This window comes from Platichthys flesus, chromosome 3, assembly GCF_949316205.1.
Source record: "Platichthys flesus chromosome 3, fPlaFle2.1, whole genome shotgun sequence".
NCBI lineage: Eukaryota > Metazoa > Chordata > Actinopteri > Pleuronectiformes > Pleuronectidae > Platichthys > Platichthys flesus.
This window is the reverse complement of record NC_084947.1, coordinates 22081083-22098776: the sequence shown is the minus strand read 5'-3', so window position 1 is coordinate 22098776 and position 17694 is coordinate 22081083. Positions and strand designations below refer to the sequence as shown.

At 42.0% G+C, this 17694-nt stretch overlaps 1 protein-coding gene across 1 annotated transcript in view; it reads right to left on the bottom strand.

The window, feature by feature from the left end:
* sema4c (sema domain, immunoglobulin domain (Ig), transmembrane domain (TM) and short cytoplasmic domain, (semaphorin) 4C) overlaps positions 1-17694 on the bottom strand; it is a 95157-nt gene that overhangs the window by 43714 nt on the left and 33749 nt on the right. The window contains exon 3 of the mRNA XM_062384671.1: positions 6-205. Coding sequence (XP_062240655.1) covers positions 6-120 — 115 coding nt within the window. The 5' untranslated portion in view covers positions 121-205. The remainder of the gene's footprint in view (positions 1-5; positions 206-17694) is intronic.

Sequence of the window (17694 nt, the reverse complement as noted above, 5' to 3'; positions counted from 1 at the left end):
CTCACCTTGGTATCGAACAGTCTTGCGCGGCATTGGGTTCCAGTTGAGACCCATCGCCTTCTCCCATCCAATCAGAATCAGCACAAGCAAGACCTTCATCCCTCCCATGTCAGTTCCCATTTGTCGGAACTGGGGTGGAGTGATGGATCGAGGGATCAATCAGTTGATCAGAGCCACTAGAGAGGGTAGTGGGGGTCCTGGCCGCCTGCCACACAGAGAGGATAAGCAACACATCAGCGGGAGGCAGCAATTCACTTCCTTTATTGACTTGGTTGTTTATCAGAGACGATTTTGTCAAAACAGTATTCACAACATGCCCACTTTTCAAACAGCCACACAACAGTTCCCACGTTCAAGCTGCACTAAAAAGATAAACTCCTCACTCTGAAAACATGTACTTTAAAATCGAACATGGTCATTGAAATCCACAAAACAGAAATGAGTGGTGCAAATCATTAAAGCCAACAAGGACATTGTTATAATCTGTGTTTGTGCTTGTGAGAGTGAGTTTCTGCCAACCAAAACAAACCAAACATTTTAATGACTTTTAGCCTTGGGGGTTATACAGGAAAGTTTTGCTGTCCCTCCCTCATACTGACTGATAATCCAGCTATCACTACTCAAAAAGCTCGGAAATAGCTTATCGCTGCACTCTTGTCAAGCCAATTCATCAGTAGCATATTAAACTGGGGCTGAGTTATCAAAGTTAATTGGCGTTGGCAATGCATCAAACACCAACATGTTGGGAAATGAATGTTGAGGCAAGGACAGTCCAAAAGCACTGTGTTGTAAAATGAATCGGTTCATACCTAATGAACATGTCAAGTGTGCAGCTGTAGTGGCATTACAGTCTAATAACAGCACAGGATGATTGACTTATCACTGTGCTGCAGGTGACACTGATGCACAGGGCCAGAAGAGGAACTTCACATTAAAATAGTGCTTACATACACACACAATGAAACTGCATTTGGTTTTGTATGCCTGGGAGGACCTGCCAGCCCTCAATCCTTTGCGTTATGTCATATCATCATTAAGTTTTAACTCTGTGCCATCAATAAGTGGCATGAAAAAGCATTGACACATCTTCTCCTTACGGCGTCTAGCATATTGGACAGCTGTTATGAGTGGATTTGTTTGCTAGCCACCTGTGCTGACAAACCTCTAAGCTCAATGACGCCAAGTGGATTGTTTGCTTGGTCTTCTACAAACCCTTCAGATAGTCATATACATCAGGAAATCTAGACAGTTTCATTGCCTCCACGGTTAATGTTTGTCTGTTTGTTAGTTAAGAAGATTTTGTAATAACTACTGGACAGATTACCATGAAACTTGGTGGAAGGATGCAATCAGTTATTAATTGTACACATGCTGAGCAATTCAAGCTGCCTCGTATCAACAGCATTCATGGTGTCCATCTGGGTTAAACACATGTAAAGACGTTGTGTGAAGAATTAGGAAAGATAAATGATAACACCACTTGAAAGGGGGTTTCATACACTTATATAATCTAATGAGCATTTTTGTTAGAAGCATACTAAAGTCTTTAGAATTACCAGCAAAATATTCTCTCCACTCTAATATAGGGACTATTTTCAGTAGAAAGTAGTTATTTTAATAATTCTCCATGGTATGGTCTGTGAAACACTGCCTAGAAAGTGGGGACACAGTTAAATTAAAATGTAATTTTTAATTGTCGTTAGTTCCTAGAGCAGAAATTTGCGTTCACAGCTCTTTTGTTCTATTCAAATGGCAGAAGAAGTCCCTGTGATGGATATCTTTAAACCCCAGCACAAAATAAAATACATCGTCATGGCTTAGCCCCAGCAGTTGTAAGTAGATATGTTTTTCTGATTTGGCAAACTGATACTTTAATTTTAACTTTAAAGGGGACATATTATGAAAATTCCACTTTGCTAGTGCTTCTACAGGTTAATTTGGGTATCTGGCATGTCTACCGACCCAAAAACTCTAAAAAAAACAACTCCTGCGATTTGAGTGTTGAGAATGCGCTCCCGTATCAGTCTCTGCCCCCCATCTCATCCCCCCACCCCCCCTACACTCATTATAGATACGATATTTGCCAAAGCACTTCACTTCATTTTTGCCAACTGGCTCATGAGCTTTTAAAGGAACACGCACACAAAACAGGTCAATCTGAGGAGGGCTGTTTCAGACAGGGTAAAAAGGGTGCTGTTTTAAACAATCCTTGTGGTATTTTGACCAAAATATGTTACAGACATTTCATTAAAACCCCAAGGAACCATATAAACTTGTTAAAAAATGGGCATAATATGTCCCCTTTAAGGTCACCCACAGTTCCAACTCAAGTGTAACGTTAATGCTTAAACCTAACTACTCCAGATATTACGATCTAGGGATCTTTCTTAACATTGGTATTCCTATCAGGACGTCTGTCTTCATAAGTATCAAAATGCACACATGAAAATATAATCTGTAAGCTTTCCCACCCTCTGCTGCTGCATATCAGTGAGGGGAAATGATGCCTTTGATGATGCAAGACACTGCAAGTTTATTTGTGAAGTGCATTACAACAACAAGGCTTTTACTTGACGTTAAACATGAACAGCATCAATTAAAGAGGAAAAACTAAAATAAGACCATAGCATTTTTTTTTTACATATACATGTACATATTTTATTTATTAAAGCCTGTGGCAAAAATAAATACATTCAGCCTAAATTTAAAATAACTAAGAGTTGCAGCAGATCTCTACTTCTCTGGGAGTTTGTTCCATATCTGTAGGGCATACAAAATGCACACAGAATAAAAACTGAACCCTGCTTGTCCATGTTTAGTTTTGACTCTTGGGACACAAAGCAGAGCTGACCCAGATGATCTGGAAAGTCTTCTTAACTTAACAGCAGAGCAGAAATGTATTTGGGCCCAAATCCAGCCATTGCTTAATAGACAAACATTTTTATATTGAAATGTTCTGACAGACAATGACAGAAATGATATTATCCATGATCTGAATGAGTTGCAAAAGTTTTTTAAATTTTTCAAAGAGACCTGTTAACAATAATAGAGTAGTCATGTTGACTGATTATAAATGCATGGACAATGTTTTTCACATCCTGCTAAGGCTTTATTCCTCTAATAATCTATATTTTCTGAAGGTGTAAGCTTATATTGTTATTGTTTATAACTTTCTTATACATAAATGTTCTCTAATATATTCCAACAAGGTGCCACTGTATGTTTTTAAGCGAATCCAATTGAAGATTTAACAAGAGTAGTCTCAGGCCTCAATTCCAACTAGAAGACATAGACAGATGCTCAGTGCCAAGAAGTTGGGATGTAGAAAAACTACATGTTCAAGTATTTTACATCTACTGGTGAGGCTGCATGCTGCAGCTTATTTTATATTCAATTTCTGCCAAATCCCTTTCACTTAAACCTTACACACTGGACCTTTAAGATGGTCTTGATGACTGTTGTTTTTGTCATGCTCATAGGAGAAGGGAACCCATTGACTTGTTAATGGGCACAAAATGTCAATCTGTTTACTTTATCTCGGCAAAAGAAAGAAAGATACCTTTGCGATATGTAGCACATTTTATGTCTCCTACTCCCTCCCCCTCATCTATTCCCACTTGTGAATAATAATTGTGTGTGCTGGCAAAAAACACACAAACTAAACATTTGGTATATTTGGCTGATTGGCAGTGGAGATAATTAAGATATTGAGGTGTGTGTGCGTCTGTGTGCATGTGCTCGTGTCTGTGTGCCATAATTGAACCAATGTAACTGTTATTGAACAATTTTGAGAGGAAAACAAGTGGCTGAAAGAGGGAAGAAAAAACCTCCACCCTCCCCTCACCCCAGCTTCTCTCAAATCACCCTCCACCCCTAGATCAGATCATAGCGGTGTGCTGTTAAATGAGCGTGCTTAAATGCTGGGTTTGGGTGAAAGCTCTCCAAGCCTTGCAGTGCCGACTACCAGCTTTATTGGATCGATGCTGGAGGCCTTGCCGGCCAACGCATGAGTGAGCCGAGAAGAGATTGAGATGGAGGGAGCGAGGGGGGGGGGGGGGGGGGGGGGGCGAGAGATGAAGGGCTGGCTGAAAGGAAGAGGAAGAAAAGGAAGGAGAGTTATGGAAAAATAAGAAAAAACACGTCTGGAGATGTTGCATGGTTTGCAATTCATCCCTTTTTTCCCCCTTTCTCCACATGCACTTTTCTAAGTCTGCGCAGAGAGGTAACAAAGGGAAGTGTGCATCCTAAAGGCCAGATTAAGTGAAGAGGCAGCATGTAAACACTACAGGGAAAGATGAGGATGAAAAGGACGTTGGAGGACACGGAGATTCTGCCTTTAACAACAAAAGCGTCAGTTTTAACCTTGTTCTCATTTGTTTTTACTGTTTATTTCCCATTTGTTATAACTTTTTACTATTTCATATTCCTCTGTTTACTCTTTTCTGGTATCTATCGTAAATTATACAAAATGTTGATTTTCAAATCCAGGAAACAATGGTTTGGAAAGTCATAATGAAATATCACCTATAAGACAGAGCTATTTGAACATTGAGCCTGTCCACTGTTTTTCTTTTAAACCTTATGCATGGAGGGACCCCCCGCCTACTTTTAACACCCACCCCCCCATGACATTTTAAACTTTTAAACCTACATTTTTAACATTGGAACATTCTGTCTTCTAATCTGGGGACTGTACTATGAAGCGAGTTCAACCTACCCAGAATATCCGGGTGAACTTGACCAAACGATTGCGATCAGGCTAGACGGTCACATGAAGCTGGTTATCAACTCGGTTAAGCCTGAAACGTGCTTCTGCGACTGCGTCTGCGTCTTTTCACGCCGCTGTGGCGCAAGACTCGTTTTCATTCATGCTTCCCGTACCGTTGCGCGTCTTACAAAGCCATTCCGCGCCAGAACACTAGGCGGAGTAATGCTTTTTGTCGAAGATGACCTTAGAGACGCCTTCTTTCTTCTTCGTCGATTGTTTATTTACATAGCCACTGCGGCTCCTCGTAGCCTTTTTCTGGCGGACAAATCCACCAGTCAGTGACAGGTTATACAAGTGATCATACTATCAGATATCTTCTGCCAAGTGCTCTTCTATTTGGTCCATATTCGTTCTTCTAAATCTTCCGTGATTTCTGCCGGTATTATGGGACATGAAACCGGAAATGCAGCTCCAGAAGGGATGTAGAGCAGACCAATCACAGCCTTGCGGGCTGAGTGAGCTTGCGGAGCTTTGCCGTAAATTTGAGAAAAGGGGGTCGACACCCGTCAGCACGTAAGGAGGGATACATAAGCACGTAAGGGACCCGGAAGGGCTCTTGCGCTTACGGGCCCGTGAAAACACAGAAGCATGTTTCAGGCTTTAGTCATGTTTCCCTCTTCAAGATCTGAGCGCCTGACGGGGTGGGGCTTACTGCATGTGACCAATCACAGACATGGACGAGTGAACTAACAGCAGAGCTGCATATTTCACAAACAAGGAGCAAACTGTTGAAAAGTATGAGGAAATCAAACACATTATCCAGACTGAAATAAACACAGTTACAGCTGCTAAATGCAAGAAGGACTACTACAGTGTAAAAAATGTACTTTAGAAGAAATACAGAAGTAGCACAACACATATGCTCTATGAACTTTTATATGTTATCTCTTGAAACAGAAGTTATAAGTGGCTCAAAATCTAAGCCAGGTCAGTTTAAGTTGCCTCAAAGTGCACCGTGATACATTAATCGACTAAATGCACTACATTTAACCATCATCTGTAATATAACATAGTGGTCAATAAACATGGTAACAGATTACCCCACTAGCTTGTGCAGTAGCTGTGCAAACTTTTTTACTAACCAGCAAAGGCACACTCCTCAATTCAGTCAGTGTGATTAATTTAGCTGCTTTAATAGCATTAAGCAGAGGGAGTATATACAGTGCCAATATATAAAATCCAGTCAGTCACTATGGAGCAATAACAATCAACTAAGGACAGACTGGCTTGCTGCAGTTCGGTTTTTCATTCAGTTTTGCTGAATATTTGTCTAAACTTGACACCACTCTGCTGATAATATTGCACACTGAATCTGCAGGCTATATCTTCAGGGAACTATATGAACGCCGGGGGAGATAGTTGGAGTCAGTCTATGATGTATTTTTCTTTTACTTTTTCCTTCCTCTTCTCTTTATATCAAAGCGACTCTTACGGCTCCACGCTGGGCCATTAAAAGCGAGATTGAGCCTCCCTCACCGCAGACGAACAAATTGACTCGCCTGCTCCGTCTCTCACCACGTCCTCTTTAAGGTCCTGCCGTGTCACATAACTCTGCGGGCGGTATCAAATCATCTTTTAGCTGCTGGTGTTGTTGAGCCTGGTTTAGCTAATGAGCTGAGACACTGCAGCCTAATAATGTCAGTCAGCGCTCCACAATGGAGAGCTCAATAAACCATGCGGAGATGTAGGCCACATGTTCTGATTAGGTTGCTGAGTGGTTTGGTGTGGCTGCGCCTGTCGATGAGTTTTGTTTCATGTGCACATGCGTCTTTTTCGCCTGCGTGTGTTCAGCGTGCATTTGTTTGACGTGATGAGTGTATGGAGGTGAGATGAGTCCCTCAAGAGAGAAGCAAAGCGGGGTGGGTTCTTCGAAGAGAGCGGATGGGGGGGCGGGGCAGACAGACAGAACCCAATCTGTCTGCCCTCTCCTCTTCACCGCTGCATCTCTCTGTTTCCCACTGTCCTCTTCCTGCCCTTGATTTTCTTCACCTCACCTTTCCTGGCAGCGTTTTCTTTCCCATCCTCCTATATCACTACACACACACACACACACACACACAAAAAAAAAAACACACACTGACCTCTGTTGCTGTCCCAGCTGATTGCTAGTCCTCACAGGCATTGTTTGACCTATAACCTCAACCCCTGCCCCCCTTTGTAAGTTAAAGAGAGCCGGGGCGTAGCATCCACCACTCAGACTACTATCATAGTGGGACAGACCTAATGTCCATTAACCCGTAACTGCCCCACACCCCACTACACACACACACACACATACACTTATGTATGGATGGACCACCGGACAGCCCCCCACCCTTCATCTCCTCTCTCGCCTCCCTGTAAAACAAACACAGCAGCTACCGTCAGCTCTCTTCCTTCCTTCCTTCCTTCCTGCCTGCAGCCCGTACCCTCCCTTATCCCTCCACCTTTTATTGCACCAGCAGCATTTAAATAAACACACACAAACACACACAAGTGCAATCTCTCACTCACACAAAAGCCGTTTCACCTAAATAGAACAAGCTGGATCAAACGATTTCACACCTTCTGGACAGGAGGATGACAGCGGTTCCAAGCTTTTATACCGTCTTTTCCTCCCTAGGAAATCAACAGGGTGAGAAGTTGGCGCAGTGCTGGTGTATTAATAGTTGAGTAATATTGAATAGCTATAGCTGATGCTCAACAATGAATCATTGGAGAATTCAAGGTGGAGTTCTTGACACAAAGATAGTCTAAAAGGCACTAACAGCCACTCAGTACTGAAGCCAACACTAGTAATGCTTCAGAACTGACATGGATGTAAAATGTATTGTAGTTATAAAATAAGAGTTTGTTTAAAGTAAATTCATGAGTGTTAACAACGCCCTGGTGCATTGCAGTGTCAGCTTTTTGTCACTCCATCAATCAACTTGTTCCAGATTAAAGTGATGATACCCGAGCCAAGCCCATTGGAACCCGGGCCAGGCATTTTGGGATGATATACAGCAGTGGTTCTCAACCTTTTTTCAGTGACGTACCCCCTTTGAAGAAAAAATTCTGCCGAGTACCCCCTGACCAGCGCAAAGCATTTTTGGTTGAAAGAAAGATGTAATGGGATTTATTAAGCCTTGTAACTAGACACATTAAAATTTAAAACTCCATCTATTTCCATAACATTGCTCATTTGTAGTGGTCTCTCTTGAACTATTTGAAGATAAAAAGATATAAAAATAACTAAAGACTTTTATTATTATCTCAATATAAATAAAGATTTGTGCACATCAAAATAATTATCAACTTAAAGTGACCTCTTTTGGGATCATAATAAAGATATGTTCTCAAACTGAACTCATGAACTTAATTATAGCTAAACACTTCTTCCCAAAAAAATAATCATTAACTTAGTTTTAAATAAAAGATTAGCTCAAAACATATTTTTTTTTATATTTATCATCTTAAAATGACAGGTAGCTTGTTTCCGCTTGCTTCTGGGAGGCTTTTCGCATCGTGTCTTGAGATGACCTGAATTCAGAAAGTTTCCTCTTAAAAAACTCAGGTGGCTTAGCAACATGACTTTCATGTTTTGTCTGGAGATACCGCTGAAGATGTGGTGGCTTAATGCCACTGCTGGCTAATCTCTCCCCACAGAAAAAAAACAAAAAAGTGTAAATAATCCAATCTATGTTAATGTTAATATTGGTGAAGTGCCTTTCTGTAATTTTATTGTGAAATAATTGTTCGCTTTAAGGTCATACAATTTCATTTCCGCTTTTGTATTACATGCTTTTATTTTGAAAGGGTACCGGTAGAGACGCGGACTTCTTGTTATGAATCATTAACTTCACAACGGAAAACTTTTACGTTTTAGCGCCCCTTCGAAGAGGCACAAGCTCTCACGGTGTTGTTTGGGGGGGCTCTCTGCTCTGGTTTTGCCTTCTTTGGTACTTGTCCCTCCGTGTTTCAGCAGTATTGCTGCTGCACTTCAACTCGACTCCATTGTTGAAGTTTTCAAGGCAGGTGATGACAGGTGATGACGGTGGCGTGTGCCAGGTTGGGTCAAACCATCGGTATGGGGGAGATTCAGTTTTTTTAGGATAATTAAATTGAAAAGCCTACTGAATATAAAATGTAGTTCATAAACTTACACTTATATTATATTGAATATTTGTTAAGTAACAATTTTTCAAGGATTTTTGAATGGATGCTAATTTTAAATATAAAAAAAAAAAATCCCAAGTACCCCCTGGAGTACCTTCAAGTACCCCCAGGGGTACGCGTACCCCCATTTGAGAATCACTGATATACAGGTTTGGGTCAGGTTCAGACATGGTAGCTGATATTTTATGCTTCATGTGATTGGAAAACACGGAGATGGGTCGGATTCAGTTACATAAAACAGATCGCCTGGCAGGTCGGTTTCTGATGGGGCTCGGCCGGGCTTGGACGGTAAGTTGCATTTAAGTACACACATAGATAATGTCTTAAAACAACAATTGGACAGACAACCAGGAAATGTACTTCAGATTTTGAATATCCCTTGAACATAAAACACTATTATTTATTCTCATCTAGCACCATAGAACCAAAACCTCCAAAACTTAGCTGCCCTTAATAGACTCATCTTCTATGGCATCAAAGAAACCTTTTCCATACGAAGACAGGAGAATAGGCTGGAAACGAATATAGCACTCAGCCATGCATGAAATAGCATAGGAAATCAATACAGGTCATTTTTGACCCATGTGGTGCATTAAAAAGGGTTTACATAGTTTGTGTATCAAAGGGTTATATACAGAGTAATCACCTGAACAACTAAACTCAACAGTGCATTTAATCGAGGAAGAGACCATAATGGCACACGAGATGAATGACTAACAGCTAACAGCTACATTTTCTGCTGTACCTTGCAGAACTGAGGGCAAAGGAGAATGAAGAAAAGAGCAGACAAGAATTGCAGAAGATTAAAGAAATGTTCATCATGAACAACGACTATCAGGCGCCCAGTGAGGAAGTGGCGACAATGACAAATTTGAAAAAGGTAGCAGATGACAATATACTGAGCGGGAATCCGATCTCACAGAGGAGAAAGAGAATCTGCTAAATCAAAATCTGGAGCTCTTGGTACAGGAGAAGAGTTTCAGTGCTGACCTCGATATCCAGCTCTGGGAAACTGCTGAGTTTCAGACCGACTGGAGAAAACTTCCGGAGAAATACAACGAGGTCAAAGCAAAGCTGACAGCTTTTTTGACGGCTTGAATATAATCATAAACTCACCAAGTGTCGCGGCCGCATCTTGCCAGATGAAAATCTTATATTGACTGTTACAGTTTTTACAATTGTGCCTTAATTGACTAAATAAGGGTTTTAATAAAAAAAGTGGACAGACTCTGATTGTAGCCTTTATTGTATCAAGGTGTCCCCACCTGTTCCCCCTTAGCAGTGCCACTGCTTGTGTGTTTGTGTGTGTGTGTGTGTGTGTGTGTGCGTGTGTGTGTGTGTGTGTGTACAGTATGTGATTGTCTCTGTTATTCTTCACAATAACTGATAATCACATTAAGTTATTAATCCATGATTTCAGATCATGACTCTGGATCCTTCTGCTCACTAACACTGATGTCCTGACTTTGTGAATCAAGCTACATGTGTCTCATACAATCACAACTATCAAAAAAATATCAGGTTACAGCACTCCCTGCTAAATGTATGACTTGGGGGATGTGAAGTGAAGGAAGTCAACGTGGAGTCTATTTTTTTGTTGTTATTTCCTCTCACTTATTCACGCTGTGCTGTGGAGCCATGCATTCAACAGGGCTGGATGAAAACATAAAACTGCTCTACATTTCACTTATCTTAGATTTTTCTTAAGTATTGACAGGAAAGATGAACAGTGCTGATGCTTTTATTCAAAGAGTGGGGCTAACGTAGCAGGTATGGACACACTCTACCACATCATGCACACTGCCTGGATCACGTTCTATGGAGAATCGACACAGAGCCAACATGATGTTCGATTGTCCTAAGCTGATGTGGGCATTTATACTGTGTGTGTTACCAAAATACTAGTTGGCGAAAGCCCCTGGAAAAAAGTGCTGATGCACTGTATGGATGTGTCTATGAAGGGTTGAATGGCAATAAACTGTCTTCAAGCCTAGAAAACAATGTATAAATACAAACTGACTCAGACACTTGCGTTCTCACTCTTAGCCTCTCTAGAACATTTCAGTAAATTGTCCGCACCTCAGCGCATGTCTGAAAGCAGCTTTATACTGAAATCACTGCTGCACAGAAATGAGAGAAGACGTCAGGTTACATCGTCCCCTGCGCTGTGGATACGGTTTCCCTTATTTCCCGTATTTCATTGCCTAAAGATTAGATTACACAGCTTCTGCATGCCTTCCGCATTGATTTAAAAAAGTAGGTATACATTGGCTGTCAGCGTCTGAGTGTTCATTTTAAGACACAGAAGAGCACTTAGAGCAGGTAGAGTATGTGTGCGTGTTTGATAGTCTGCACGGTTTGAAGCACTACCACGCCTGAGAGAGTCTGCATCGAAAAGATAGCATTAACTAGGATATCTGTGAATACAGATGCTACAGATGTGCTTATGCTGACTTCCTCATTTTATGGAACAACGTGTGTGTGTGTGTGTGTGTTTGTGTGTAGGGGGGTTGGTTCTGGCACACTGTGTGCATTGTGTTTGTGTTGAGTTAGCACAGATGAAAGACTGATAATCAAAGAGCGGTTTGATCAGCTGCATGCAGAGTGTGAACGTGTGACTGTACAAGATGAATGTGAAAGGCTGTGATCGTGCTTTGTGTTGCTTTGTGTCATGTCCTTCTGAAAACCCCGACACAATGTTCAAGTCCTAAAAAAAAAGGTGTTTGAAAAACCCCTTTAAAGCATTTTTGAAACCGCTCATCAACTTTCATGCACCTGAGCGCATGATTTCCTTTATTAGCATACAATTAATGATTTGCTAACCAGCGGCACGGCATCAAGCATTTCAAATGCATCAAGTTAATGTCATCGACTTTCCGTTCTCATGGTGATTGGAATTCGCTTCCCGTCATAATTACCTCAAACTGAAGCGGAACTGAGCACAGCATTTGACTTTAAACAACCTACTGCAAATTAATGGAAATGTCAAAAAAATAAAAAAAAACTCCCATGAGAGCTTGCAGTGTAACATCTTAGGCTCTCTCCCTGCTGCCTCCCCCCGCAGTACCCTGCTCTTTCATGTCTCTCCCCTGGGAGACTGTGCAGGCCTTCAAATCTCCATCTCAAGCTTTCATCCCTATTGTAGCTCTCGCTCACCCCCATCCCCCACCAACCAAACCACACACCACCGCCCGCTCCATGTCCGCTGTCCAGGCGTGGTCAGCTTCTAATTCTTTGATCGGCACTCTGATCTCTCCCAACAGTGCCAGGGGGCTCCAGATGATTCCAGATGAAAAGGATCTGATTTGGACTTTGCCTGCGAGCCAAACACCTGCTCAGACCTGAGGTAGCCGTAGAAGAGGAGAGGGCGAGATGAAACCGGAGAGACTGACGTCCAGTTAACGAGATGGCGAGATCATCTGTGCTTTGGGATTTGTAAGGGGGTGGATGTGATATGGAGTTACAGTATTTCACAACTAATCAGAGACAAAAGCTTCATCGATACCAGAGACTCGATTTGACGGGTATGAATATATTTGATGCAGCTACCAGGAACAGTCTGGACATTATCCAAGGACAAAATGATGACCTTATAATTTCACAAGTCTGTGATCAGGTATTAAAGCTGCACCAACAAAAATGTATTTTCACAATGGTTTCAGATGGCTGCATGTAATTTGAAAGGACACGTTATCGTACCTTCAGCTTTACAGCGTTTTATCATCTTTCTGCAAATGTTTTAATTTGACAGTGTGTAACCTGAATGTTTTGGTTCACTCTCTCTGCTCTCAAGCTCCTTTATAAATATCCTTAATTTAGTGTTCCATCTAAATGTCAGAATTGTTACAGAATTACCAATTCAAAGATCACAGACATCTGGACTGGCCTCTCGGCTGATTGGTCGGTTGAACATCTGCTTCCTTATTACTGGTTATATGTGGTTATTATCTTTCATTACATGGCATACACATGCCATTCAAAGACATACAGGTCTATGCGAGTTTATCAGTCTATAGCTGCTTGATCCTTTAACCTGATTGAGGAGACCAGTGTATTCATTTATGTGACATCAAAGAAATGTGCTTATTGCAGAAAGTCAACAATAACCAGGTTACTTAGTGGATGTGCAGTTACACTGTGTTTTCCCTCTCTCTCAGCCTCTCGATCTCCATGTCTCCCTCTTCCTTTTAGTGGTTGACTTTCTTTTTCTGATAAGCACACACGTGCGGTGAGAAAATGGAAAACTCACGTGCCCACTAGCTGGGTTGACTTGCTTGCCCCTGTGTGCAGGCCCAGGGGATGCTGGGATAGCACTCTGACAAGTAATAGATGCGCATATATGAGTGCACATGTGTTTGCGTGTGAGTGTGAGGGTGCAGACACTAGTCCATAATCACTGTGTAGTCATGGGTCGATCAGACTTGCTTAAGGCAGCTAACTGGCTTCTTAACTTAGAAACACACAAATCCAGAATAAGGCTATACTTTGTTCAGTTTACTGACTGAATATAGACACTACACACACACAATGCAATGCATGCATTTGCACACACAGACCTATATGAATGAGCATCATACAGGCACATACACTGCACACACACACAAAACATTAAAGGAATGTTTGATCACATGTTTGGTGCGCACATCCTCAATCTCAACACATATATGTTGAAACCAGTGCATGCATCAAATATGCTCTTTTGCTCCACCAGCCAGATCCAGAAAAACAAAAAAGCTGTAAAACTTTCTCTGTTGTATTTCAGAGCTCATTAAAAAGTATTCACCACTGTATGTTTCGGCGCCGTAATCAGCTCTGAATATTAGAGTGGTCGTATCGAGGCCTACGGGCACCCGGCGCACTGTCTCACTTTGGAACAACAACCGCTGGGCGTGTGATTGCGAAACACTATGCCACCAACGCACACGCTATCTCCCTCTGGCTTCAATTTCTCTCCCCGGATGCCAGTCACTGAAACACACGCAGTGTATTCTGGCTTGAGGAGACCGCCTACTATGCTCCTTGGGGGGCTAATTGTCCAGTATAGCACTCTTTCACTTTAACCTCCCACTCTCTCTGTCCTCTCCCCTCTGCGCTCTACGAGCTTTTCTTTCGGGTCAAGTTCAGGAGTTCACGCTGAGCCCGGAGCCCTGGATCCCAGTAAGGTGCCACAGGGCAGAAAGGTTACACCTAGCTGGACTCCTATAGAAACAGCCCACACACCTCAGCGGCAGGAAGGTGGGGAGCGAGGGGGAGGTTACACTGACAGAGAGATGAAAAGAATGTCAGAAGCAACAGAGGAAAAACAGGACTGAAAGGAAGAGAGAGACAGCCGACTGTAGTGTAAATGTTGAGGGTCCGAGAAACTTTGTGGGCTGAAGCTTTCATGGTCTTTTATTCAGGGATATAAAATACTGATGTTATAATGTATATTCATCTTTGTTCTAGTTTTTTGGCTTTTCAAGGAAACTTGGAGGAGGCAAAAGTTGTTTCATGGTCTCATGTCTAATATGCTGTCTGAACATATAAGCAGCCCATCTGCACCACTGGCCCATATTGATACTCTTTCCGAATGCATCAACTCTCAGTGCAGCTGTTTTCAGTTCCTTTAACTCCATCCAATACCCCAACCACCCTCACCTTTTAGATTGATCTGACTTCAGAGCGTTTCTCTCACTAAATTGCTCATGTACCTCAGAGTTTGTTTAGGTCAGGCTCTGCTGTGAGGTTTGTGAGTTCAGGACAAGGTTTTTCAAGCTATAAGAGCAGCAACATAAAATGTGTAGTATTCATGAAATAAATGGATAAAAACTTAGATAATAATAATAGTTAGTAACCTTGAACATATACACAAAAAACAAGTAAGGGTTGTATTGTACATAAGCATAATTTCAGCTAATTAGAGCTTGGGTCATTTGTAAATCAGGTAAGGATATGAAGATAAAGGGCCAAACGATCTAAACTAGGAAGTAGAAAACAAATCTACAACATTTTTATCCAAAGTGTCTGTTGCAAACCATCCAAATTGCAAGCTAGTCTAGTGGTTCAACTTCAACTTAGCGTAAATTTTCCTGCACAGTAAGAGCTCATAATAGACATTTTAGGGATGGTCACTTTTTCATTATCCTCTAAATCCAAATGAGATCTTTTCTCTCAATCCGATTTTTTCTCATCTTAATCTTCGCTGAATATTCTTTTACTACACAAGTACATTGAGAGCAATGCCAGAGTCAGCTGTCCATTATAGTGACACTGTGCATGTTTTGTTAAATATCACAAATATTAGATAAAGAGCTTTTTAACATTTGGTAAAAATGCTATGCACATTTTACAGTGGCAGTCAAGTTAACAAACTCAATACTGTTAAAAGTTTTCTGTATTAACAATTATAAACTTCTTGTCACATGGGACCATCCAAGGCCACAACAGCACAAGCTCTTCTGATGAATTCAACTTTTCATTTTTGTGATGATTGAACTCCTCTCTCAAAATGGCAATGGTCAGGTAATGGCAGTCTCATCAACTTTTGCATGCAGCTAAAAATGTTATTATGAGAAAGTTTCTTTCTGTCAACACTGATCTCAACAATGACTGAGAGGGGTAAGGAGAAAACAGAAGAGGTGATCTTCCCTTACTGAGAAGTTGCCCAAATTCAAAGTAGGACTTTTCCGAGCGCGTGCACACTCAGCAGAGGCAAATCCTTTCCTGGATGAATAAATGTATTAAATTTTTTTTGCAAACGACAGCTATCTGATCAGTTGGCGAAATCAACACTCATCAGCAAAAAATGCCTCTAGCAGACTTACAGTGCCTTCAAACATTTGTTAAAGACAGAGGAGAAGTGAAAGGGGAGAGCAGTGAGACGAGAGTGCACTAACACAGGGTCTATTAGAGCCTGATTGGGCCCATTAGGTGGGAAAGGTGATACGCAAACCATGAGCAGCAATCCTTCGGCCCGGCTCTACATTAACCACTGCCTGCTCTCTACTTTGTTGAACACACGGGCTGATCGATAGCAATGATGAGGAAGAAAAGGAGGGGAGGTGGTGGCGAGACGCGGAGCAGCGAAACGGGGTCCAGGTTTACGGGAAGATAAGCCGGGATCAATAGAGAGTCAAGAGCTGCTGCTGCGTGGAGAGAGAGAAGATGGAGGAATGCAGGAAGAAGATGGTTCCAATACGTTCACCTCATCGAGGCTGATGTTGGGGAACCAGTGTCTGTGTGTGTGTGTGTATGAATGTCACAGGGTACTTATGAGTTTATATGTGTATGACATTGAAAAGGTCATATACTGCTCAGAATCTGAAGAAGTTCTCTGAATGCAGACCTGAGGCTAAGTCCATAAGGCTACGTGAACATTTGTTGCAAATTTGTGTGTGTGTGCGGGGGGGGGGGGGGGGGGGGATCTCCAAATACCTGAAGCATCTCACGCTTCATCTATGTGCACAACCTCAACCTCTATCTTTCTTGCTTTTCCTCTTCCTCCCTCTCTCTATGGCTCTCTCCATCGCTCTCCTCTCACTGTCATATCCTGCAACCCCCCCCCCCCCCCCTCCCCTCGCCTCCACCACTCCCTCCCCCAAACCTTCCTGGTGTCTATGATGGCGGCCTGTCAAAGAAGAGCTATTTATGATCGGCAACCAATATCCTTGCAGAGATAAACGCGCACTGTGAAAAACACAGATAGAAATGTGCGAGACAGACAGAGAGAGGGGGAGAATTATTAGAGAGAACGAGGCATCAGTGAATTGAGACGAGAGATAGATACACACATGATAAGAGAAAAAAACATGGAATGAGGAGAAGAGCAGTGTTGCCTGAGGCTGTTTTTTCTCGCCTTTCTGTTTACGTGTGTCAATGTGTGTGTGTGTGTGTCTATGTGTGTGTCTGTGCGTGTCTGTGTGTGTGTCTGTGTGTGTGTGTGTGTGTCCCTCTCCTGCCCACATGTCTCTGTATTCTGTGGGTGAAAGTTGGGATACAAATTACTTTTGTCAACCAAGGCAATTTACTAAAGTCTAATGAAGCTCCTGGCCGCTCGATCAAACAGGCAACTGATTGTATATGAGAGAGCCCTTCATCACAGACTTCAAACAAAAGATGGTCACCTACTACCCCCCCCTCCCCTTCACACACGCCGCACAGGCATACATATCACACAGAGTGATATCCAGTGTTCTACGATGACAAGGGCATAGGCTTGGTTTCAGAAGTAAAGGCAGCATGGCTGTTGATACTATATTATAGATGCGGCCATCAAAGTAAATGGGCTCTGATAGATTCTTCAAGTAATGTAATCTTTCTGTTAGTTGAAATGCTTAATACATAATAACTCCTGGTTATTAGGGCTGCATTTACATATTTTCTAAAAAGAGCACCGGCCATTCTTGGCATTGAGGGGTTATTCTGGTATTTATTAATCTGGCCGATACTTTTATCAACATGGCTCTGTAAGTGAGTGGTACTTGCCGGCAGTGGCTACCATGTAATACTATGAGGCAACTGCGACTGTTCATGAAAAATATCCACTAAAAGTTTTTTTATTTCACTTGTAAAAGCCTCTTATTGTTAACCCTGGGTCTTTGCTAAGATAAAAGATGTCTCACTCTCACTTGAGCAGCAGCTTATTGTCCCTCCTCTAATTTTTGACGCTCTCTTTTAGTCCTCGTTCGCTCTTCAATTTGTAAGAGCTATTCGTCCATATAGTCTATAAACTCCTCTGTCAAACTCTCTCTCTCACTCACTTTTTCCTCAATACATTATGTTCTCAGGTATTTTTTTCATGTCTGCAGATC